This window comes from Protomyctophum parallelum (assembly GCF_964188405.1).
Source record: "Protomyctophum parallelum genome assembly, chromosome: 16".
NCBI classification, from domain to species: domain Eukaryota; kingdom Metazoa; phylum Chordata; class Actinopteri; order Myctophiformes; family Myctophidae; genus Protomyctophum; species Protomyctophum parallelum.
The window spans coordinates 15,852,552-15,879,752 of NC_139711.1; the positions used below are offsets into that span (position 1 = coordinate 15,852,552).

Here is a 27,201-nt window from a genome sequence, read left to right on the forward strand (position 1 = left end):
CAAGTAGCGCTTCTTCTTTTTTTTTTTTTTAACTGCATAAAGACTTTAGCTCTTGAGAAAGAAGAAGGACTGGTGCGGGAGAGCTGAGTGAACATCACAGAGAGATAGATAGAGCTGGTGGTCTGGGACAAGTACCTTCCCGGGGTCTTGGAATCTGTGCTATGGCTGTCACTGAATAACCAGAAGATGACCAACGGTATACTCCTTTCATGTCCCCATCTTTCTGCCCTATCTCTCTCTACCCTCTCCTATTAAAAATAAATAAAAGCATGAAGAAATCCCCCCCCACCTCACCACCAAATCTTTCAAAAGAAAAAGGATTTCAGTGCAGCCACCTCTCTGACCTGAAGACACCCTGGGCCTTTTGGTATCGCTCTATCCAGGGTAGCTTTAATGCAAAGGAGAGACATTTTCTTCCCCATATATCTGTCCCATAGATAAGAGCCAGAGTATTAAACAGTGCAATAAAGCTATTATTGTGATGGATAGCTGAACTGCAGCAGCCTGTGATCGAACCACGTGCTAAACGAATGTAGTTAAATCCTTGTATAGGAATGCAGGGGCTCTAATGCCCAGTCCTCTGTGTTACAACCTGGAGGCTTTGGATCAGTGACCCTCTAATGAGGGTCACGATCCTCAACTGAGATACTCTCACAGGTTAGAGTAGAATGCAACCTAGCAAAGTTAGCATATCAGATTGTGTGGAGTCCTCCTGAACCCAAATGAAAAACACTGATTTGGTTTTCTCTCTTTCTAAGAAACATGGGTTCATGTGGCCAGAGGCTTTAGAAACATGGGTTCATGACATGTGGCCGGAGGCTTTAGAAACATGGGTTCATGTGGCCGGAGGCTTTAGAAACATGGGTTCATGACATGTGGCCAGAGGCTTTAGAAACATGGGTTCATGTGGCCAAAGGCTTTAGAAACATGGGTTCATGACATGTGGCCAGAGGCTTTAGAAACATGGGTTCATGACATGTGGCCAGAGGCTTTAGAAACATGGGTTCATGACATGTGGCCAGAGGCTTTAGAAACATGGGTTCATGACATGTGGCCGGAGGCTTTAGAAACATGGGTTCATGACATGTGGCCGGAGGCTTTAGAAACATGGGTTCATGTGGCCAGAGGCTTTAGAAACATGGGTTCATGTGGCCAGAGGCTTTAGAAACATGGGTTCATGTGGCCAGAGGCTTTAGAAACATGGGTTCATGTGGCCAGAGGCTTTAGAAACATGGGTTCATGTGGCCGGAGGCTTTAGAAACATGGGTTCATGTGGCCAGAGGCTTTAGAAACATGGGTTCATGTGGCCGGAGGCTTTAGAAACATGGGTTCATGACATGTGGCCAGAGGCTTTAGAAACATGGGTTCATGTGGCCGGAGGCTTTAGAAACATGGGTTCATGACATGTGGCCGGAGGCTTTAGAAACATGGGTTCATGACATGTGGCCAGAGGCTTTAGAAACATGGGTTCATGACATGTGGCCAGAGGCTTTAGAAACATGGGTTCATGTGGCCGGAGGCTTTAGAAACATGGGTTCATGTGGCCAGAGGCTTTAGAAACATGGGTTCATGTGGCCAGAGGCTTTAGAAACATGGGTTCATGACATGTGGCCAGAGGCTTTAGAAACATGGGTTCATGACATGTGGCCAGAGGCTTTAGAAACATGGGTTCATGTGGCCAGAGGCTTTAGAAACATGGGTTCATGACATGTGGCCGGAGGCTTTAGAAACATGGGTTCATGACATGTGGCCAGAGGCTTTAGAAACATGGGTTCATGTGGCCAGAGGCTTTAGAAACATGGTGGGTTCATGTGGCCAGAGGCTTTAGAAACATGGGTTCATGACATGTGGCCAGAGGCTTTAGAAACATGGGTTCATGACATGTGGCCAGAGGCTTTAGAAACATGGGTTCATGACATGTGGCCAGAGGCTTTAGAAACATGGGTACATGTGGCCGGAGGCTTTAGAAACATGGGTTCATGTGGCCGGAGGCTTTAGAAACATGGGTTCATGTGGCCGGAGGCTTTAGAAACATGGGTTCATGTGGCCAGAGGCTTTAGAAACATGGGTTCATGACATGTGGCCAGAGGCTTTAGAAACATGGGTTCATGTGGCCAGAGGCTTTAGAAACATGGGTTCATGTGGCCAGAGGCTTTAGAAACATGGGTTCATGACATGTGGCCGGAGGCTTTAGAAACATGGGTTCATGACATGTGGCCGGAGGCTTTAGAAACATGGGTTCATGACATGTGGCCGGAGGCTTTAGAAACATGGGTTTTCAACGGCCGACAGCAGGCGCTGTGATAGTCGCGGTCAGGTTTTTTCTGCACCGAGAGAACAACTGGTCAAGACACACAGCATTGTGTCATTGTAACATGCTGTTACGGATATTTGGCTCTTCAAAATAAGTGTTCCGCGCGATAAAACCTTGGCAATGCTGGCGGCAAGACGCCAAAATAAGGTCAGGCTGCTCATTGTTCAGTAACAACATAATTTACTTCTGTTTTCAGTAGGGTACTGTGATGTGTGCGTGTGTGCGTGTGTGCATGCGTGAGTGTGCGTCACTTACGTAGTTGGCAACATTTAAGTGTTGAAATGCACCTTAGCATTAAATAAATACTACAGACCAGGGTGAAACTGCAATCAATCATCTTGTCGTACAACTGTTAAGTTAATCAAAAAGCTTATTTGCTCAGATGACTCTAATCTTTTAAACCGCAAGATTGGACAGAACAGAACAGGTCCAAGGTTCCCGTGGCTGCCACTATGTCTCCAAGCTATTGATGTGAATATGAATGCGGTCAACTGGATCGTTTAATAACAGGGAACAAAGTTAACTAGATAGGCCACACATTTCACAGAAAAATTGTACGGGGTATAATAAATAACTGCACAGATATGTCAACTATAAAACAGTGGTTCCCAGACGTTTCCATTAGAGGTCTTCGGGATAAGCCCGAGATGCGAAAATACCCGGAGTCCGCCCGACCCGCAGCGGGTCCGGTTCCGTTTACAAGAAGTGACTGCAGGGTATTTTCAGAGTGGCTCCCGTTAGCGATTGGCTGTCCCAGCTGTCAATCACCCCCCTTTTTACCTCCTCAGGCCAGTGGGGAGCCTGCGTGGCGTGTGTGCCTTGGTCACGTGACTTTAGTGAGGAAGTAGATGCTACTTGCTACTTGCAAAACGACAACAAAAAGACGCCAGGGAAGTTATATACATATCTATATCTATACATGCACCATGTCTCTGTAGGTCTGTCTGTACGGCTGTAATGTACGTGACTCGAGAACCGTTCAACCCCGCCGAGTCACCGGCTTCAAATCCTACACACACGTTCCACACAGTGCAGTGCCCGGTGTTAAGTCGGTCGGACCCACGGTTGTTCAGAACCGCCACAAAAGGCCTCTCTCTGCCTGGGCTCTGGACAGGGCCCCTGCCCAGGGTCCATATATGGAGCTGGCCACAACACTCCATATTTGGGTATAATATTGCATAGCCGGGTGTGGCATGGACCTCCAACTTCCATCGTTACCGACTCGGTGCTCTACAGTCCGGGCACTAGTCTAGTATTATTGAGCAGTGCTAGCCCCTCCTATAAACAGCTATAGTGTAGATTCTGTCTGAACACAAACATTAAATGCCATTGACAATGAATGGAGAATTTACGTCATATATATGTTGTCTGAGCGTTCAATTGTATGTTTCCGACAACGATACCTGGTGAAACTCCCTCTGGTGTTGAACGGCTCCCACGTCGCCCCCTATGGGCAGCTGTTCCGACAACTCCTCGTCCTTGGCGGTCAGCCATTCTATGATCTCCTGCAGAGAGAGCTGGAGCTTCCCGCTGTTGTCAGAGAAGGCCTCCAGTCGCACCCTGCCAACACACACACACACACACACACACACACACACACACGTTAGCGCAGCCAACTACAAAAAAAAAACTTGATTTCCCAACAAAGCAACAATGAAGTTGACATTTGACCACTGCCTCCCACAGCTCACAGTGTCGGAAAAGCACCAGCTGTACAGCTCTCTGTTTGTTTCTTCAAAGTTGCTACAAAAGAAACAGATATACAGAAATGTCAAAAGGTTGAAATTAAAATGCAACACACAGATATGGAATATTCTGTCTGTGATGTTGAATCAATATTGTCTGTTTTAGCATTCCTTCAGTGAAGTGTGCATGGTCCACACAGTCCCTCTTAATAAAGCATTGTATAAATGTAAATGTACTGTATATCGCCACATATACAGCCTTGACAAATAAGAAATCAATCACGTGGAATAGCACTCCTGTATACAGTACACACACGAGACACTATACACAGTTCACTATACACATTTCTATCAGTGGCACAGCTTGGGATAGGCTGGACGCAGGGTGTGAAAATGCCCTCCCGCTGCAATTACACACCCTGAAGCTCAAAATATCATTATTTCTGTGCGCCATCATTTGCCGGCGCACTGTCACAATACATGGAAACAGGAGAGACATCTACAATAGCAGACAGCAAACATGGAGAGATGATGAGAGTGGAACCTTAAAGATAGAGAAACGGAAAGATGCAAGTGTCTCGTTGATGTTCTTATTCAGAGAGAACATGATACAACGAGGCCAACAACGGAATAAGTGTGAATTCACAAGCAGCGCATAACAATGAGAACACGGAAATAGATGCAACTCGCCTATTCTGTAAGAGTATAGTCTCTGGGAGAAGAAAAAAGACAAATAGGTATACCAACGGCATGTGTGGGCTGTTACAGAGACGACAGGGCCAATAGTGTGATGACAGCACCGCTAAATAGCTCTCAGAGTAACGGCAAAGCGCTGCTGACACAACGACTGAATCTAAATGTAGACAAGGGGACAATGAGAACCGACTCGAAACCAAACCACTGAGAAACAACAATGCACTGCAAAGACCAGGAGAAGACGTCACTTGGCTCCAAGCCCACCGGCACAATGAACATGTCACGACCGGAGAGAGAGAGAGAGACTAAAAGAATTGAAGGGCAATTTCCTGCGGACAGAATAGAGGGGCCGCAGATGAGTTCCGACGGGGGAAGAGGGATTGCGTATCACTTCTGGGTGACACGGGTCAAAGACTCCATGCGGCCAAAACCCAGAGTGTTCATTTGACTCAGAGTAGTGCATAAATGGTCCAGTTTCAGGGGAAAGGTGTGAGTTACCATTCAGGATAGATAGGGCTGTTGGTCTGTCAGCGTGGGAACCAGTGTGAAACAGAGCATGCCGTCCCTCAGCCTTGTAGTCAGCCCTGCAGCTCAGCCTGCTGAGGTAATTGAAACACAGAGGAAGCAGTTTGCTTTGGGCCCAGCACACTCCTTTAAGAGTTGTGTGTGCAAAAGGTACACACACACACACACACACGTGCACGCACACAGATGTGGATACACGCACATACTGTATACGCACTCGCACAATTTTCTTTTAAACCTTAGGGGAAGCTGAGAAATTAAAGCTAACCCCACAGCCCGTAGAAGATAAGACACCTGTGGTCGTGTGTGACACATCTCATTCTCGTTCGTGTGTGTGTGGTTGTCGGAGGGTTTCAACCTGACGAAGACCCACAAGGGTCGAAATGTTGTTTAATAAAGAATTTTCCTGGGAGCAGAGAAACAGTGTGCGGACATCCCTTCCTTTTCATTGTACGTATATTTTTGACCAGCACCTGTAGAATTTCTGGAGATGTGCGTGCTTCCTGTTGGATCCTATCTGTATCATGAGGACATATCCATGAGTTTGTGAATGTAACCTTTACTGCACCTAAAATATTTGTGTCCCTGTACGCTTTCCCTGTGTGTGTGGACAATGGACATAAATGAAGTGTTAAACTGTGTGTGTGTGTGTGTGTGTGTGTGTGTGAGTGTGCGTACGTGCGTGCGTGCTACTTGAACCAATACAGTACACGGTCAACCTCCCCTTACACGCACGCACGCACGCAACAAATAGAGCACCTGTAATGGTATCATGGACACATGGTGATGGTTGCTGCCTTACCAGGCAGATATGATAGGGGGCATACTGTACGCTCGCGCGCACACACACGCAAAATAGCATGCACATGATGCACCCAATTACAACAGTAACTGAACTGCGCTTGTTGTGGGCGTTTCATGGAGTGTTCTGCATGCAGAATGTGACATGCAGAAGGAGGGAGAAAGGGTGGGTAAAGTAACAGGGGTCCACTTGTCTCTCCATGGAACATGAGTTTGATTTCTTTAAAATGTGGTGGTGCAGAGCTGCATGCCTGAAATAGATCCCTGGCCTGTGGCATCATTCATAGAGCTGTATACAGTATCTGTACAGGTGGGCTTGTGTGTGCGTGCGCGCGTGCCTTAATCTACAGTAGCAGCTCAATAACAGCCGTCTAGCTTGATGACAAAGCTAGTGATATAGTCAATAGGAACATGGCCTAATGGGATGCTGAGTGCAGGACAGACCACTTCCTGCTTCCAAGATAGGGGGGATGATCTCTCAACACACACACACACACACTGGAGCCATCGATCTGAATCACAAAAACAAACAGCGAGATGGAACACACATCTCATCTGGCCATGAACATACAACGTAGAGCCATGCTTTCAGTGTCATCTACACGGCATAATGAGATAGAAAGGTTTGCGTTACCTGGGCCACATTGAATGTCTTAACCAGACGAGATACACAAAGCTACTGCAGGTGCTCTTGGCAGCCAGCAAAAAGTCAATAACAAGAAGATGGCTAAAAAAAAAAAGAATTGCTCCCATGCTACCAAAATGTGGAACTTTTTACCTCCTTTATGATGATTTCCTGTTTTTGGCTATATAGAAGTGTATATGTACGTACATCTCTAAATGTCATGATGAATTGAAAATGGTGGACCCTATTGTAAACAAGTGTAATGTCGTCCACGGTTAACATTTTTGTATCAAGTTGCGTGCTTGAAATGTACTGTAATTCTGCAAACTGTTAATAAATACTTTTTTTTTGTTTTGAGAACAGACTACAGATCCTGATTTCATTTTTCAAGTCAATGGTTTCGGCCCCAGTTCTTCAGTGTTCACTCGCGTGCTCCGATAGAATAATAAATAATGGGCAAACAGCGATGTATAGCTCCCTAATCAGTCAAGGGAGTTCTTTGAGGAGCTGCATCATTGATTAATTCATGTACTGTACTGTGTGGGACACGGATGCCACGCTGGTGTAGTCATACGACAGAGAAGAACGCTACTGCATCACAGGGCCTCAGGGTCCACGTCAGAAAGCCCTTTGAGTCAACCCAATTCTCTCTCTCTCATTTGCAGGAATGACATGTGGCCAGCTACTGTAGGAGGTGTGAGGCTGTGGGAGGGCCAGAAGGATGCCAGCAACATAGCCCCAGTCTAGCCCATTTTGGGCGGGAAACCCCTTTTGGTGTTTTAAGCATTATTGTTATGCTTTAGTTGTTGAAAAATAGCAGATCTACAAGCTATGAACTTGTAGGTCTGGTATTTTTTAATAAATGGTGAAAATGTGGCGCAAATCTTTGAATATATATTCTTTCAGAGTGAACGTTTTTAACTCAAATCTTCTGCTTCTGGGGGGGGGGGGGGGTCCCTGGAACAACATATGAAATAAGATTTCCTTGACATGAAAATGTTAGAGAACCACTGACATAGAAATACTGTATATAGGTACTTTTAGGATCTAGAAGACATTTTTGTAGAATAGTCTTCAGGTCTAAATGGGCTAGCCTTATGTTCTATGCACATTTCTGCATTGAGATGAAAGCACGTACTGTATATGTATATTATATATAAGGATATACATGTCGCTGATCCAGGGCGCAGCTATAGGGCAGGAACAAATACAATATCCAAGATCAAAGTAACCCAGCACACACCAGGAGTGTTCAGAAGCCACGTTGCAAAACGCATTGTTCGCCACAATATGTTATACAACTTTATTCATTAAGATTAAAAAAAGTTGAATTGAACATTCCTGGTGTGCGCTGGTACAGTATGTTTACTTTAATCTCGCATATGATTTACATTTCATGATGTAAAGTAGGCCTATATATATTCCTTAGATGCTTTGGGTGAAACGCCTTGAAAGTCTTGTCAAACTGTCTGGCTGAAGCCAGCAATACTGATAGTTACTGTAGCTCGTTTTTTATTAGATAATGGTGAACTTTCAGCAATAACATCCATTCATCCATCCATCCATCTTCAACTGCTTATCCGTAGTCGGGTCGCCTTGAGATCCTGTCCATGAAAATCACAAACAGGATAGGTGACAATGACAGCACTGGCGGAGGCCAACCCCCACCGGAAATGAATCCGTAAACATTATTAACACCAGTTGCGGAAGTAGTAACACATTGGTAGGTCCACATAGCGGCACATGTAAGCAAACGCACGCACGCACGCACAGTTCCAATTGTTCACAAAACACACTTTTATATACACACACTTAACTTGTCACAAGTGTTTATTAAACACATCATAATGCAAGGCACACACTGATTGAGGTTAGGAAAAACACTTTCATTGTGTGCCAACATGAAGGACTTATTCTGTATTGATGCACTCAGACATCAATATTCTCTACATGGTACTCTGTTTTCACACACATACACCGATAAAGCAGCAAGTGCACATTTTAGCAGACTCACTTCTCCCTCTCTCTCTCGTTCACACACACACACACACACACACACACACACACACACACACACACACACACACACACACACACACACACACACACACACACACACACACACACACACACACACACACACACACACACACACACACACACACACAAAGCATTGTCACACAGGATAAGCCGTTATTGATCAGGAACAGTAGATTAGTCAATAGGGACAGCAGCTCTTGGGGAAATCGGTGACACTCAAAAGGCAACACAGGATGTCAGAAACAAGTGTGAGAGGTTACCGTATGGATGATCACACCCCTGCTGTGCTTGCACATCCAAGCAAATCAATCTACTGTATAGTGTACTGTATGTGTGTGTGTTGTTAGACACAAATGAAACAAATGATCCTGCACACACACCTGTCTGCGGGCCTGTGCAGAACAAGCCCCCTTCGGAGGGGCAATGTATTGAGCCTGTCTCCAATCCTAAATCCCTTGTTGTTCTTATGACTGCATCAACCCACCCCCCTGGAAATGAAATCCAAGCTGAGCCTCCCCAGACTAATATCCCGCGGTCCGTGCGATATTAGTCTGGTTTATTAACCAGGCTAACAAGTCCCTTAATAGAAACCCTACAGCCATCCAGCCATCCACACCCACAACACCAGAGGGAGTGCAACAAACCATGTGCAACCCAGATTCTGCACAAACAAGGGACTAAATTATTTTCGCTCCTATGCCACCAAAATGTGGAATGCCCTACCAACAGTCATTAAGACATGCGAAGCCCTTGACTCCTTCAAAACAGCTCTCAAAGGGTACCTACGGACGGCTGCAATTCAAAACTGCCCCCCCCGTAAAATCTGAATCCCCCCCTTTTTCCCCTCACTGTATACGTTTCTTTTCTCTTTTTACCTCCTTTATGATGAATTCCTGTTCTGTTCTTTGGCTGAATAGAAGTGTATATTTGTAAGTCTCTAAATGTTTTGATGAATTGTAAACAAGTGTAATGCTTTATTGGGTCGTCCACTCACAGTTAACAGTTTTTGTATTGAGTTATGCTTGAAATGTACTGTAATTCTGCAAACTGTTAATAAATACTTCAATCAATCAATCAATTTCGGTCCATTTTTACACTCTTTTTTTACATTTTTTCCCACGATTTTGCAACCCATTTCTTTCACCCACTGTCAATTATCTAATGTAATCCTGGGCGCTACACTTCCTCTGCCAACATGGGGGGGCAGCGGGCTGAGCTTATGCTTCCTTCTATGCATGAGGAGTCCAAGCTGCTTCTTTTCACCTGACAGGGGGGGATTTCCCTGGCCGGACGTAGCGCGTGGAAGGAACACGTTATTCTGACCAGTTTCCTTTCATAGCCTTTTGAATAGATTTTAATTTAGTTTATAGACTAAAACCACTGATAATTTTGTCGTCAAAATGTATTTCGGCAGGCTTTGGTTGTGTCATAATGTCTGATTGTACACTAGGCTTCATGATGATATACAGAATGTCTACTGCTCAGCTTGTACATCCGTTGTTTTCAGAGCAAAACACTTGTTTTGGCTTGTATTAGTTTTACTGAATCTCTTCTCCCTTGTCAATATATTGTCTTAGTTTTAGTCATCATATAGCTTCGTTTTTATTTAGTTTTCGTCAGTGAAAAAAAGGTAGTCGACCATTTATCGTCATAGTTTTAGTCGACAAAATTCACACTGCTCAGCACCAGCTTCAGAAAATCCTAGGTGATTCATACTACTTATGCAAAACAAGGGTGAATTGCACTTAGTGGCCAAACGTCACGGCTGTGTTTGCACTGTGATATGCTTAGCACAATACCATAGATGAATCAGACCTTGACACGGGGAAGATAGTGGGTGCAAGTTATTCCTAATTCGTGGCACTATCAGTGGCCGTAATCCATTCTTTGTGAAATCACCCGTCAGAGTTCTATAAAAAGTGATGCTTTTTTACAGCCTGCCTCCCTGGATTCATGCAGTGTGTGCACAAAACCTGATTATCTTCTTCAGCTATTTAAAGATAGAGACGAGTCCAAAAACATCAACACTGTCTCTAAAGCATGATTCATACTTAGTTGCGCGTCTGTGTCGTGCACCGAAAAAACGCTCACAGCGTATGCCGTGTTGTGCAACGTGCTTGTTGCTCCGCTATTGCACTGGACCTACTGTACTGTATGGTGTATGCACAACTAAGTATAACTTGAGCTTAAGCTGCACAAGACTTTTGTGCAGTGATCTGATTTGTTCTGCACCAGATCACTGGTATGACCACAGTTCAGTGCTCATCGCTCATCCATAGTTTAATTCCACGCACGCACGCACGCACACACACACACACACACACACACACACACACACACACGCACGCACGCACGCACGCACGCACGCACGCACGCACGCACAGATAAGAGTGTCAACTTGAATTATTCATGGGGTTCTAATGTTCCATTTGTTTTTCCATCATTAAAGCATTTGAAAGTTAATTTGCTTGCCAACCCAGGAAACAGGAAAGAAATCTCCCCACCATCATACTGATTTCCAATTTCCATTCCATTGTTTGCCCACCCACCAAGGGCCGACCTGCCGTCATTCAGTGACGTCAACGGCCCCGCTTTTACGGAGTCGCAAGCGAGGCTCAGCAGGGATTCTCTCTTGGCTCTATTGAGGGAGACATCAGAATGGGTTCCTTGGCTGACAAATAGAGCATTGTTTGAAAATGCGAACAGGTCAAATAGAGGTAAGAGGTAATAATCTGGGTCAAACGTACAAACAGCAGCCATCAGCACTGTTGAGCAAAACTGCAAAGACAAGCAACATCTTAATATACCATCCTGCAACAACAACGCAGCCCCCTTTGTTCTCGCTGTTGAGAATAAAGTAATATATCAACGCTGTTGTTCTGATCAAATCATCCAATGGTATCTCGCACTGCTGTCCAATCATACAGTATAGAGCCTCTCCAGCCGCCCTGACCCTGAAAGGTAGATAAACTAATTATTAATATGTAATTGGAGCTCAACGGGACCTGCAGGCTGGGGAGCTAGCCTGGGGAGGAGGAGGGCACAGAGAAAGTGGGACGCAGCATCACCCCAGGCCACCGCACTAAGCTCCAAGTGACTCTAGGGGGCGCTATAGCAGGGACTCCAGCATACAGAGGGGGAAGGAGGGCTGAGAGTCCAGAATGTGCAAAAATAATCTTAAAGGACAACTTTAGTTTTTTTCAACCAAGGTTCATGTTTTAGTTTGTTATTAGAGAAAGTAAAAGATGCATGAGTGTACATTTTTCTTCATTTGCTGCTTTCTTTCGTTTAAGGGATTTGAAATGTTTTTGACAGGGGGGCGGGGCATTCGAGCATGGGGTTAAGATGAATATTTATTTATAAAAACTGCTAAAATCCCTAAAACGAAAGAAAGCAGCAAATGAAAAAAATTAACACTCATCTTTTACTTTGTCTAAATAACTACTTAAAACACGAACCTTGGTTGAAAAAACTAAAGTTGTCCTTCAAGGAAATGGAGGAGAGTGAGTCAAACAATGAAGGCATTAGAGCAAAGAGGGGAATAGAGAGAGAAAGATGGGCTGTCAGAGAGACATGCACCAAATAGAGGCAGTGTGGAGATGACATTGTGAGCACTGAGCGAAGAAAGGAATCAGACAGACGTCTTTCCTTGCCCTTCCGACAGACTCCAAGCGTGGGTGGGTGGCCCTCTGCAGTCATGCGAGCCATGTGCCAAACACATTCCCGCCATGCCACTGTGCCACCCACACCAAACCCCAGAGGGCATTCTGCACAGTGGGCACAGTAACATAGTACTACAGCCAAACACCTCGAGAATGCTTCACATTGTACATGTGTGTACATGTACATGTAAATGTAAATACCTAAATCCTTTGGTTTATTAAAGCTCCACTTCACCACTTTTCAACTTCTCTTCCTATAATTGGTCCTCACTAATCCATCCATCCATCTTCAACCGCTTATCCGTAGTCGGGTCATGTCCAGACGTCCCTCTCCAGAGCAACATTAATCCTCACTAATGTTCATGATAAAATTTCTTTCTACTCAGTCTGTGTCTCTGTGGGCAGTTCAGAAATCTGTCCACCAGTGACATCATCGATGGGAATCCAAGCTAATAGAAAGTGCAGGCTTTCTTTTCCCGAACAGTTGCAATGCAAAAATGGAAGCCATCGTTCTCACGATAATAAAAATCTAAATATTTTAAAACAAAACGAAGAGATGTTGAAATGATCCTTTAAGAGTAATTTTTGTGTATTTTTGTTTTAGCTAAGAGACCATGTACAGTATGCATGTAATGAGGATATGTGGAGGGATTCAACAAGCCCCCCCAGAGCAAAAGCTAAAATGTTTCTCTAAACACAAATGTGCCTCATGTTAAACATGAGCTTGAAGTAACATAAAGATGCTCTAAGTAGGTAACGTGTTGGAAAGGAAAAATTGTCTGTATTTCAAAAGCATTTGTCTTTACAATGTACAGTACTGTGTCACATTCACCCAGTCACACACACACCCACAACATTACAATGTACAGTACTGTGTCACATTCACCCAGTCACACACACACCCACAACATTACAATGTACAGTACTGTGTCACATTCACCCAGTCACACACACACACACACACACACACCCACAACATTACAATGTACAGTACTGTGTCACATTCACCCAGTCACACACACACCCACAACATTACAATGTACAGTACTGTGTCACATTCACCCAGTCACACACACACACACACACACACACACACACACCCACAACATTACAATGTACAGTACTGTGTCACATTCACCCAGTCACACACACACCCACAACTTTACAATGTACAGTACTGTGTCACATTCACCCAGTCACACACACACACACACACACACACACACACACACACACACACACACACACCCACAACATTACAATGTACAGTACTGTGTCACATTCACCCAGTCACACACACACACACCCACAACATTACAATGTACAGTACTGTGTCACATTCACCCAGTCACACACACCCACAACATTACAATGTACAGTACTGTGTCACATTCACCCAGTCACACACACACACACACACACACACACACACACACACACACACACCCACAACATTACAATGTACAGTACTGTGTCACATTCACCCAGTCACACACACACACCCACAACTTTACAATGTACAGTACTGTGTCACATTCACCCAGTCACACACACACACACACACACACACACACACACACACACACACACACACACCCACAACATTACAATGTACAGTACTGTGTCACATTCACCCAGTCACACACACACCCACAACATTACAATGTACAGTACTGTGTCACATTCACCCAGTCACACACACCCACAACATTACAATGTACAGTACTGTGTCACATTCACCCAGTCACACACACACCCACAACATTACAATGTACAGTACTGTGTCACATTCACCCAGTCACACACACACCCACAACATTACAATGTACAGTACTGTGTCACATTCACCCAGTCACACACACACACACACACACACACACACACACCCACAACATTACAATGTACAGTACTGTGTCACATTCACCCAGTCACACACACACCCACAACTTTACAATGTACAGTACTGTGTCACATTCACCCAGTCACACACACACACACACACACACACACACACACACACACACACACACACACCCACAACATTACAATGTACAGTACTGTGTCACATTCACCCAGTCACACACACACACACCCACAACATTACAATGTACAGTACTGTGTCACATTCACCCAGTCACACACACACACACACACACACACACACACACACACACACACACCCACAACATTACAATGTACAGTACTGTGTCACATTCACCCAGTCACACACACACACCCACAACTTTACAATGTACAGTACTGTGTCACATTCACCCAGTCACACACACACACACACACACACACACACACACACACACACACACACACACCCACAACATTACAATGTACAGTACTGTGTCACATTCACCCAGTCACACACACACACACCCACAACATTACAATGTACAGTACTGTGTCACATTCACCCAGTCACACACACACACACACACACACACACACACACACACACACACACCCACAACATTACAATGTACAGTACTGTGTCACATTCACCCAGTCACACACACACACCCACAACTTTACAATGTACAGTACTGTGTCACATTCACCCAGTCACACACACACACACACACACACACACACACACACACACACACACACACACCCACAACATTACAATGTACAGTACTGTGTCACATTCACCCAGTCACACACACACCCACAACATTACAATGTACAGTACTGTGTCACATTCACCCAGTCACACACACACACACACCCACAACATTACAATGTACAGTACTGTGTCACATTCACCCAGTCACACACACACCCACAATATTACAATGTACAGTACTGTGTCACATTCACCCAGTCACACACACACACACACACACACACACACACACACACACACACACACACACACACACACACACACACACACACACACACACACACACACACACACACACACACACACACACACACACACACACACACACACACACACACACACACACACACACACACACACACACACACACACACACACACACACACACACAACATTACAATGTACAGTACTGTGTCACATTCACCCAGTCACACACACACCCACAATATTACAATGTACAGTACTGTGTCACATTCACCCAGTCACACACACACCCACAATATTACAATGTACAGTACTGTGTCACATTCACACAGTCACACACACACACACACACACACACACACACACACACACACACCCACAACATTACAATGTACAGTACTGTGTCACATTCACCCAGTCACACACACACCCACAACATTACAATGTACAGTACTGTGTCACATTCACCCAGTCACACACACACCCACAACATTACAATGTACAGTACTGTGTCACATTCACCCAGTTACACACACACACACACACACACACACACACACACACACACACACACACACACACACACACACACACACACACACAACATTACAATGTACAGTACTGTGTCACATTCACCCAGTCACACACACACACACACAACATTACAATGTACAGTACTGTGTCACATTCACCCAGTCACACACACACCCACAACATTACAATGTACAGTACTGTGTCACATTCACCCAGTCACACACACACCCACAATATTACAATGTACAGTACTGTGTCACATTCACCCAGTTACACACACACACACACACACACACACACACACACACACACACCCACAACATTACAATGTACAGTACTGTGTCACATTCACCCAGTCACACACACACCCACAACATTACAATGTACAGTACTGTGTCACATTCACCCAGTTACACACACACACACACACACACACACACACACACACACACACACACACACACACACACACACACACACCCACAACATTACAATGTACAGTACTGTGTCACATTCACCCAGTCACACACACACCCACAACATTACAATGTACAGTACTGTGTCACATTCACCCAGCCACACACTCACCCACAACATTACAATGTACAGTACTGTGTCACATTCACACAGTCACACACACACCCACAACATTACAATGTACAGTACTGTGTCACATTCACCCAGTCACACACACACCCACAACATTACAATGTACAGTACTGTGTCACATTCACCCAGTCACACACACACCCACAATATTACAATGTACAGTACTGTGTCACATTCACCCAGTCACACACACACCCACAACATTACAATGTACAGTACTGTGTCACATTCACCCAGCCACACACACACACCCACAACATTACAATGTACAGTACTGTGTCACATTCACCCAGTCACACACACACCCACAATATTACAATGTACAGTACTGTGTCACATTCACCCAGTCACACACACACCCACAACATTACAATGTACAGTACTGTGTCACATTCACCCAGTCACACACACACCCACAACATGACAGCAGAGGCAATTAATAATCAATCCTGCAAGGTACCAACCTGCTCATCGAGAGCAGTCATTATGGCTTCAGTGTCTTGCTCAAGGACACTTGAACGAAGTGCCTGGGATCGAACCAGGCTGCTCTACTTCTGCTGCCAAGTTCGATTCATGACACAGATTTCAGAGTTTTAAGGCGTAGTGAAATTAAAAATACGTTTTTCACACATTTAGACCGGGGAAACTCCGACTTCTAAACACTGACATAGTAAACACAACAATTATTGTATTCTCCTTTAATGAAAAATCTGAATTGTATCCAAGCTAGTAAAATACATTTACACACACATGGTCAACACACTTTAGAAACACACTGTGGTAACAAGTGGTTGTCTCGTTCATCGCCAAATCCATTCTACATTAACGTAGCATAATATAAAGAATAACGTGGTCCATCGCATCCATCCTATCTACCCTGCATGAAATCAATTCACGTCTGCAACCACTGATATCAGAACGCCTGGTTTCAGTCAATATTAGCAACTAATATGTGGTTGGTACGTTTCAGAGAGGAGAGAACAGTGGAATGATTCTGTCTAGGTTCGAAGCGCTCCCCAAACGCTCAACTCTCTGTCCAATTAAAGGTTGAGTTGACAATTCCAGAGCACCATGGCAGCCTGATAACAACAGCAAATTATTAAATTGGTGTGTTTGCTCTTTATCTTTGGCTGGTCATTTTCACATATAATATCTTCAGGGACGTTGTGTCACTAAAAGGAATATAACAAAGGAAGACTGGATGAATGCCAGCCGACGTGCAGTCTGTGTTGAATATATAGGTGTGTGACAGTTCAAAGAGAGGATAAAGCAGCCGCTATAAGCTTGTCTCCCGTCCCTCATCGCTACTGCAGCAACGGAGGCTCCTCAGCCACCCATCAATCAACGTCAGACAGACTATTATAAAGCCATGCCACTTGTCCGTCTGTTGCTGCGTAATCCAGTCCAACACATTTCCCCTGGACACCAGTCACCAGACAGCTTTTCAAGTTGCGTACACGCGCATGCACATACAGTACAGTACGCACACATAGTACCTGTACACACGCACAATCCCATCCCAAACCCGATATTTCCACATTCTATATCTCTCTTCGTGTCTAGTCTCAACAATTCTTAAATAATAATAATCGTGTAAAGTAACCAAGTACTGGAGTATTTCCAATTTTCTGTACTTCTGCGCTACTACATCTCAGAGGCAAATATTTGACTTTTACTCACATGAAAACTTTAGTTACTAGCAATTTAGTTTTAAAAACATACAACTATACCGTATATTCCGGCTATTTGAAAATAGCCGATCTTGATCTATAAGCTCACAATGTGGTGTGATGCGCCAGCTTGTGAGCTTGAAGATCTAACATTTTCAGAAGAATACATTTCGAAAACTTGAAATGGTACATTTATGCATAATGAGCACTTTTACTTTGATACTTTAGGTATATTTCGATGCCAATACTACTGCAGTTGTTGTTTTTTTGTACGCACAGACAATTTAAGGGGCGACAACACAAGTGTATTTTCGTGGGCGCGGTCCCGTGAAATTGTGGCGTGTGTAGGAGATATGGGTTATGTGTCCATAACCATTATGAACATGAGCGATGTGGAGCCCCGGTGTTAGACATGCGAGTACCTCTTCCACGACTACAACAATTCAATACCTGTCCATGTCCTCTCCCTCTCCCTCCATGTCTCACTCCACTAATTCCCCCCAACTCCCTCAGCCATTTCAGGTCAGAGTGCAGTGTCAGTCTGTCCACACAACTACTGCAAGGCTGCAAGCCATCCGTACTGACTTCATTACACAGGACTGCAGGGGAAGATGTCTTCACTAATTTCAACTACACCCCCCCCCCCCTCCAAGTAGCACACACAGTAAGGTCAAGTAAATCCATTAAAGCTCCTATTGTGTAAATAGAATGCTGGCTGAAAGTGGAGAAGAACAAATGGTGCGGAAGGCAAGCCTGGCTGCCTTCCAATTATTAAGCATCAAAGTGTAACACAAACGCCCGCTAATTGTTTTACAGTTGCAAGCCTCTCATGTGTGGCTCCTGAAGTGGCGGCATTAGCCCATATTATATCAATAATGAATATGCTGACTGGAGTAACTGTTGAAAAATACATTAGATGACAGCGTTATGTGCAGACAATGCTTTTGCTAATCGTCTGAACACGGAGCGAGTGGCATTGTTAGAAGATAAAAGCATACTGTATCAATACTGTCCCAAAACCACTGCTTTTCAGGAAACGGCAAAAGAATTATCTCCGTGTTATCCAGTGTTATTAGTCACAAGCTGTTGTTAATAGTAATACTTTTCATTCATTAAATATTAATTAAAAAAACCAGACTGAACCACTTTATTTTCTTTCTTTTTTTCCCTTTTCTTTTTTTAGATGAGTTTTTGGGTCTTTTTCATATGCCTTTATTTATAAGACAGTAGATTGACAGGAACTGCATGGGGAGAGAGATGGGGAGTGACACACCGCAAAGGTCATCGGGGATCGGGATTCGAACCCGCGACACACTGCCAGGCGTGCCCGGACCGCTACACCAGCAGCCAGTGTTGTTGATTATAGTTTTAGTCATAGTCTTTTGAATAGTTTTCATTTAGTTGTAGTGACATTTTAGTCACCTGGAATGTTTTAGTGTTAGTCTAGTTTTAGTCGACTAAATGTCATGAGATTTTAGTCCACTAAATCTACGGTTGATTTAGTGGACTAAAATGTATTTTGGCGGGCCTTGATGCCGTCGGTATATTTAGTCTTAGTTTTAGTCATCATAGCTTAGTTTTTATTTAGTTTCCATGTAGTTTTCATCAGTGGAAAAAGGTAGTTGACGAAGAAATTGTCTTATTTTTTTTTATTTCAACCTGGGTCCCTGACTCCCTATTTTGGGCACGCTAGTATAGATGAAATAGGGAGATACAAGGTGTCTTGATTGTGTCCATTATTGTAACCTTGGCTAAAAAAGGTGCATGATAATGATGATGATAAGTATGTGCGTCCTTCGACTTCAAACTCGGTGCTGAGGACCCGAGGGAGTGATGAAGTCGATTGGATCAGCAGATCTCCCCATATTTGGGCATGACTAATTATCTGTCAAGACTCTGCAAACAGCAGAATCTGTCAGCACCACTGCCACTAAACATGTATAGTGTTATAGTGTTGTGGACTAAGAAAGGGGAGAGGCCAAAACTAGTTCCTGTTCCTACACAAAAAAGGGGTTCTCCCCCAGAATGGGGCATGATTGACCCATATATGGGCATAAAAGGGACATAGAGAGACATTGGACATTGGTTTTTGCATGCATCAATAGATTTTAAGATAAAAGTTCTGCACGGCAATCATTTTTCTTTGGTTCTCCAAACACTGGTCATGGTTTTCCCAATAATCTATTGACATGAACTGAAGGTAATGTGATGCTGTGCATGACTGACTGCTGTTAGCAATCAGGAACAGGACTTATTTGTGGCAACATGTCGAGTTTGCAATGCATGTAAAGGAAAACATCATTTTTAGCTAACACTAATATAATTTACACATTATGGTGTCCGGGTAGTTCAGTTGGTAGAGCGCTCGCACCACCAACTCAGCGCATGAGTAGCACAGCTTGGGTACACAGGCCTACACAGTACTTTCAGTACTGGGAGCCAATAGTAGGCGTTGCGCCCCGCCTCAGCAATCCATCTCCCAGGACTTTAGCACCAAATGGGGATAGACTCCTGCATTCGCGGCTGATACCAACAATAAAACAAGCTACTTACTATACACATTATAATATGCTCTATACATTAACTCATCAAATTGTAGCTATCGATGATTTCCAGATTCTTCAAAACTGCTTATCAAACTAGCCCTTATAATTTCGAACAGAAGTTACTTCCTTGCGATAATGAATTCACAGACAAAATGAAAAGCATTGAGCCAAATCCTTTCACCAATTAGCGTGGAAAAGAACAGCATTGTCTCAAAGCGAATAGAAATAGCATTCTGGTCCCCCATGGAAACAAAAAAATCCAATCAGCAGAGCTCAAACACAATTGACAATGCCCCTTCTCTCTGCCCACCATTGAACAGCAGTGTTTGACGGCAGCTTACCGGATGTTGTGGGACTTGCGTTTAATCTCGTTCCAGCAGAGGTTCATGTCTCCTGCCTGGTGATGCTGGCCTCCACCTTTCAGCCTCCTGCACTCAGTCCCCTCCTCCAGTCCCTCACCATCCACCGTGGACTGGCATGGCACGCAGTGGCATCCTGGCCACGAGGGCCGCCCCGCAGCTAGAGAGAGAGAGAGAGAGAGAGAGAGAGAGAGAGAGAGAGAGAATGATGCAGCGGGTGAGTACAGTATTATGCATGTTAACCACTTTAGACCCATTTAGACCTGAGCTCGAATCATGACAGTTTTCTGAAAAACCTATGTTTCTTCTATAATCAATGGTTCTCAACCTTTTTCATGTCAAGGACCCCCCGAAAACCTGACACAAATAGTTTCGTCTTCTCCGTTTCAGATAGCAAACTACTGTAGTCCCCGGTGTAAAAGGGCATGCTTTGGATGCTTTGCACTCTTCCCATTTGCCGCTGTGCTTGTGTTTGTTTTCCGGCTGCTGGAGCAGCATGGTTGCTCGTGTGCGATGCCGTCTCAGAACCCGAATCCGAGGCAGAAACCATTTTAGCGTCTCTCACAGCCTAGGCACCGGCCACCGACTTTTTACGGGTACTAAGGTTTTAGTTCCGACATAGTGGAGTGGGAAGAGTTTAAAGCATTGCGGACTGGCACTGCTGCTGCCCAACATGAACACCGTGTCTCGACATACTGTCCCTTATTATCGTAAAGTCGGGTAGTGTACACTGTTTATTTTTGCACGAGGAGCCATGTGTGTCTGACTGTCTGACTACGTACGTCGCCTCAGCTAAAAACAAAAGGGAACTAGGGAAGCCTGATGCTTCGCCGTACGATGTGTCGCATGTTAAAAAAAAAAGCTGATCTGCAAGCTCACAACGTGTCTCAACACGTTGTGAGCTAGTAGATCGGTTATTTTAAAAAAAAAATCTAAATATTGCTTTGATGCTCATATTATCCTTAGGAAGTATTAAGTTATTTTTATTATAATATGCATTCCATAGGGCTGGACCACACATGGACCTAGATTTGAGCAAATTTAGATTTTTTAAATAATGGGATGAATCTACAACAAGAGCCATTCTAGGGCTAAATCTAGAGTTACCCTCCATACCCTCCATTGACTCCCCACTCATCCAATAAATATTGTTTTGCTATTTTAGCAAGTTATTCATCCCTCTTTTATCCATCCGGCGAGACGGGTCGCCGCATTTTAGGAGCACCAAGAAACTCTTCCAGGTGCTCCTCTGAGTACTAGACCAAAAAAGTTGTGTGCAGCCCTGAACATAATGCTTAAAACACAGCCATTTTCGGCCCAAAAACGTATTAAAATTCTGTCTAGTCACTAGAGCCGCAAAATATGTTTCCTTCAATAAAACAAACTTATTATTTGTGCCATTTCTGGTTTTTCAATATTACTTTTTTTTTTATTGTTTGCCAATTTCTCAAAGCAGATCAAGTATACCAGTAAGCCGGCAGCATTGGTGGTGAATGCAAACAAACATGTCCAGGCATAAATAAAGTATTTATTTTCCTTCAATAATTTGTTTCTTATTTCTAAACAGATCCTGCTTTCCTTGGCCTACTAGAAAGAGACTAATTGAAGCACTTTTCATCTCCGCTTTGGACTACGGGGACATTATATACAGAAACGCATCAGCTACCACACTTAAAATCTTGGACCCAATTTATCATTCTGCCCTCAGATTTATAACAGGCAACAGCTATAACACCCATCATTGCATACTGTACAATAAGGTCGTGGTTGGCCCTCCCTTGTGACAAGGAGAGACCCACACTGGTTCTTATTTATCTATAAAGCTCTAATTGGGAACTCAACTTCTTATTTAAACTCTCTTTTACAATGGAAAACTATTTCTTATCATACACGCTCTCAAGATTATTTGATGCTTGAGACCATACATGCCTCCACTACATCTGGAAAATCTGCTTTCAAGTGCGCTGCCCCACAGACTTGGAACACCTTACAGACTTTACTAAAGTAGAGCTCTCTTCCTTCTCTATATCGCTTTCAACTTGATATATCAACGTTGGTAAATGTCAACTGTACCTGTTTTAATTGAGTAACTTACTTTATTCACCCATTGTACATTGTTGATGTGTTGTAATCTCGGCACCACTGAAAAAGAGGGTCTCAGCCCTCAGTGTGTTCTCCGAGAACTAAATAAAGGTTTAAATGAAAGAATCTGGTGTATAGGCGAAACTTACAATACAACATGTAAGAATATGTGTATGCCTACCACCCCTGACTCCTGAGGTCTGAGGCCGATTCTACAAACATGACTTCTAAACCAGTAGTTCTCAAATGTTTTTTTGTGCCAAGGAAGGACCCCCAAAATGATATGTATTTGGCTGCACGGACCCCCCAACTGTTTTGTGCCAGGGACTGGGACCCCTCAGAAGAGAAGAGTTGTTAACTTAAAATAGTAAATTGGTGGTCAAAGCTTTATTTAAACCTTGCAAATCATTGAAGAATCATTTGTTGGCAGTGATTCCAAGAATTACATACAGTGCTAAAACAAAATATGCAGGGTTAAAATCAACGGTAAGAGTTAAAACAACAGACTTAAAACAAAATATGCAGAGAATAGAAGTAGAACGCAGACCGTCAGCGTATATAGGGTTGTGCATGTCCAATAAGGGATTTACGGCTGCCGAAGATACAAGTGTTTATCACGCCTCTGTGCCACAGAGGACATGCAGAATGCAATGGTGAGTGTCGTAGGGAGGGAACTCCAGTAATGAATCTGTGGGTGATAAACTGAGTCTAGGGGTTTGCAGCATGTCTGTAGAATATATTAGCATAGTGTAGGCCTCAACTATACTTTTCCTATCATTCAAAGGGATCTCTTTCTGGATCTCTTTCTGCACAATAATGTGAATTTTTGCCACAGTTTGGCATTTTAAATATGTACTGTACTGTAATTCTGCTAGAATTCAATCTGGATATAGGTATAGACAATGAAATCAATATCTCCTGCATTAGAAAAACAAGCATGAACTTGGTTTTGCTTGTGTTGAGTACTAATTTAAGATCGACAAAATGTATCTTGAGGAGTAGTAAAGGAAAGTTGTATAGGTTCTCAAAAGTGAGTTGTTTTCGAATTTTCCTCGAATATGGGGGGAAAATGTAAATCCATTTTTAACCCATTTTGGGCGGGAACCCCTTTTGGTGATTTAAACATTATGTTATAATTTAGCTATTGAAAAATAGTAGATCTACAAGCTAGGTCTGATATTTTTTTTAAATCGTGAAAATATTTATTTCAGAAAACTGGAGGATTTAGAATAAAAAAAAAATATCGAGGTCAGGCCTAATTGGGTTCTATGAACAGCTTTCGTCCCCACACGTCTCAAGATTTGCCATTGCCCACTAGCCTGGCGCAGCCAGACTTCATCTGCCCCATATGCATATGCATATTGCCTGAGGCAGATCCGCAGTGCAGCACAGTGGTATATTATTATTAGTATCGCAACGCCAGGCCTAGCATCAGCCTCATCAGCGAGAAATCAACTAACCAATCACAGGCAACAGGCATTCTGATTGGACGCATGATGATAAGAGCGCCCCTCACTTCGCACGGGTGTGATTTTTTTTATAATTATTTATTTGACAGGGACAATACAAAAAACAATGTATCAAGTTATTTTTTATTCCTTTTTTTTTAAAGATTTTAGTCCATCTTTTCATTTAGTCCATCTTCCGCTGGTACCTGTTATTATAATAACAGGTACTTTCCTGTGGGGATTTCTTTTTATAAATAATTTTCAAATATATTTGATATTCAGGCCAATTTTTAAGACCAATAATATAGTTAAATTTCTGAGGACTCGTATGTGGGTTGCGGACCAATTTGTATGGGATGCAAGTTACAAATAAATTCTAACTTCTTTTTTAAAGAATGAAAAAAACTTTTATTTAGTAGTGAAACTATAGCAGATCGGCTATTTTCACCAGTTTGTGTCCGGGGAGACATCATATTTCTCTTTTGGGTCTCAAGCTCAACAAGGGTGCGCGCGCACATGCATGCACACACACACACACACACACACAGTACACGTTTTTGGTCACTAGCTTCTAAGAGAGGCCATCTGCATATCTCTCTTAAGGTGCATTCAGACTTGGATGGTTAGATCGACACAATTACATACAAAGTCAATGCAAAGACGAGAATTGCGCGACCTGGCTCGGTACAAACCGAGGCGAATATATATATATATATATATTCAGGTCCGAACGCAGCTTTAGGCACAAGCACACACACACACACACACACGCACACACCACAATTAGTGGCAAAAGACTGTTTTCTAGGTTGTGACCTCTGATGTACAGTATGTGGTTGACGTGATGTCAGAGGGAGAGAAGCCCCCTGCAGCGAGACATGACCTTACTGCAGCACTCAGCTGAGACCCTCAGTCTATACCTAAACACGCATGCACACACGCACGCACGCACGCACACACACACGCTCATGTCGCGCATGTATACACTAGTGTCCCCCCCCCACACACAGCTTGGATAGTTTCCCAACAACAAACAAATTGCGCTTGAAATGTGCTGGCCGGGATGATGGAACTTTTGTTGCAGTGTTAACATTTGCGTGAATGGGGCGAGGGGGAGGGGGGGGGGGGGGGGGGAGAGAGAGAGAGAGAGAGAGAGAGAGAGAGAGAGAGAGAGAGAGAGAGAGAGAGAGAGAGAGAGAGAGAGAGAGAGAGAGAGAGAGAGAGAGAGAGAGAGAGAGAGAGCGCATTAGGTTGGCAGCAGGCTCATCATCACTTCTCTTCAATGGCTCCCATCATCATAGATCCTCTACTTTCCTCTCATCTTTCAGCTGTTCTCTCCCCGTAATGGTCTCTTGTTCTCTGGCTTCCTCCATGGCCCTTGTGAGGCCACTACACCTCGCATAGCTCAGTCGGAATCTTTTAGTTCCATCTTCTCATCAATCCTCATCATATCTCTCACACACACACGCACGCACGCACGCACGCACACACACACACACACACACACACACACACACACACACACACACACACACACACACACACACACACACACACACACACACACACACACACACACACACACACACACACACACACACACACACACACACACACACACACACACACACACACACACACACACACACACACATCTATGCCTGCTTCCTTCTTCTCTTGTAGTTAGACAGACGTGTATAGGGTGACTCCTCTAGCAATCAGTCCTACTGTCTCTCTCTCTCTCTCCCTATAATAATACGCTGAGCCCATGGTGCACATACTGTAATTGCTATTTATATTATGCACACACACACACACACACACACACCCCCCCCCCCCCCATGTGGAATGGATTCAAACCATGAAAAGAGCATCAACAGCACCACCACCACATTGTAACAGCCAGGCTGTGAGATCTGCATACTCGCGGTAGACCTTCCTATAATTCCTATACCGTACATCTCCAGTCTTTTCTCAAACTATTAACCTGCTTGGAGGACAGTTACAGCAGGATACACCACACAAATATAAGGACCCAAGCACAGGCTGGCAGCTGTGGACATGCAGAATATGACACACATTGTATTGTTTTAATTCACAATGCCTTTTGTCATATCATAAGGGCACACAAGACACACATTAACCCATTTAGACCTGAGGCCGATTCTACAAATGTTTTCTAAATCCTGACAGTTGTCTGATAAACCCATGTTTCTGTCGTTCTCAAACATTTTCATGTCAAGGACCCCCAAGATTTTATGTAATTGGCCACCGACCCCCATCTGAAAATATGTTGTCCCCAGAAGCAAAGATTTGAGTTAAAAGCTCTGAAAGAACATATATTCAAAGATTTGTGCCACATTTGCACGATTTTTCAATAGCTAAGTATAACATAATGCTTCAAAACACCAAAAGGGGTTCCCGCCCAGAATGGTTTAAGGACCGTCTCACCTTCTGCGTGAGACGAGTGTCTCTCTGTCTCCATGTCCCTCTCGTGTAGACATAAAATCCCACATGGTACAGCATTAACATACCAGGTACTCTACTGTACTGTAGAGATCTCTCTCTTGATCTGTGTCTGAGGCAAGCTTCAGACCTGCATTTTTAAAGATGTGCTGATGAGATGTGGCACTGCTCAGCCAAGTGTACAGTACACACAGTGTGCACACTGTTTTCCCATGGCCACAGCAAGAAAAAAAACTGTCAAGATTTCTTTCTTTGACATGTCACGAAGTGACGCGGAAAATCTTCATCTCGCTAAAC

At 43.8% G+C, this 27,201-nt stretch overlaps 1 protein-coding gene across 4 annotated transcripts in view; it reads right to left on the bottom strand.

Moving 5' to 3' along the window:
- Nucleotides 1–27,201, bottom strand: part of drp2 (dystrophin related protein 2) — a 200,136-nt gene that overhangs the window by 92,086 nt on the left and 80,849 nt on the right. For all 4 annotated transcript variants that reach the window (XM_083785282.1, XM_083785283.1, XM_083785280.1 and 1 more), the window contains 2 exons: nucleotides 20,891–21,068; nucleotides 3,718–3,874 (listed from right to left, as the gene is read on the bottom strand). In XM_083785282.1, the coding sequence (XP_083641408.1) occupies nucleotides 3,718–3,874; nucleotides 20,891–20,937 (204 nt within the window). In that variant the 5' untranslated portion in view covers nucleotides 20,938–21,068. The remainder of the gene's footprint in view (nucleotides 1–3,717; nucleotides 3,875–20,890; nucleotides 21,069–27,201) is intronic.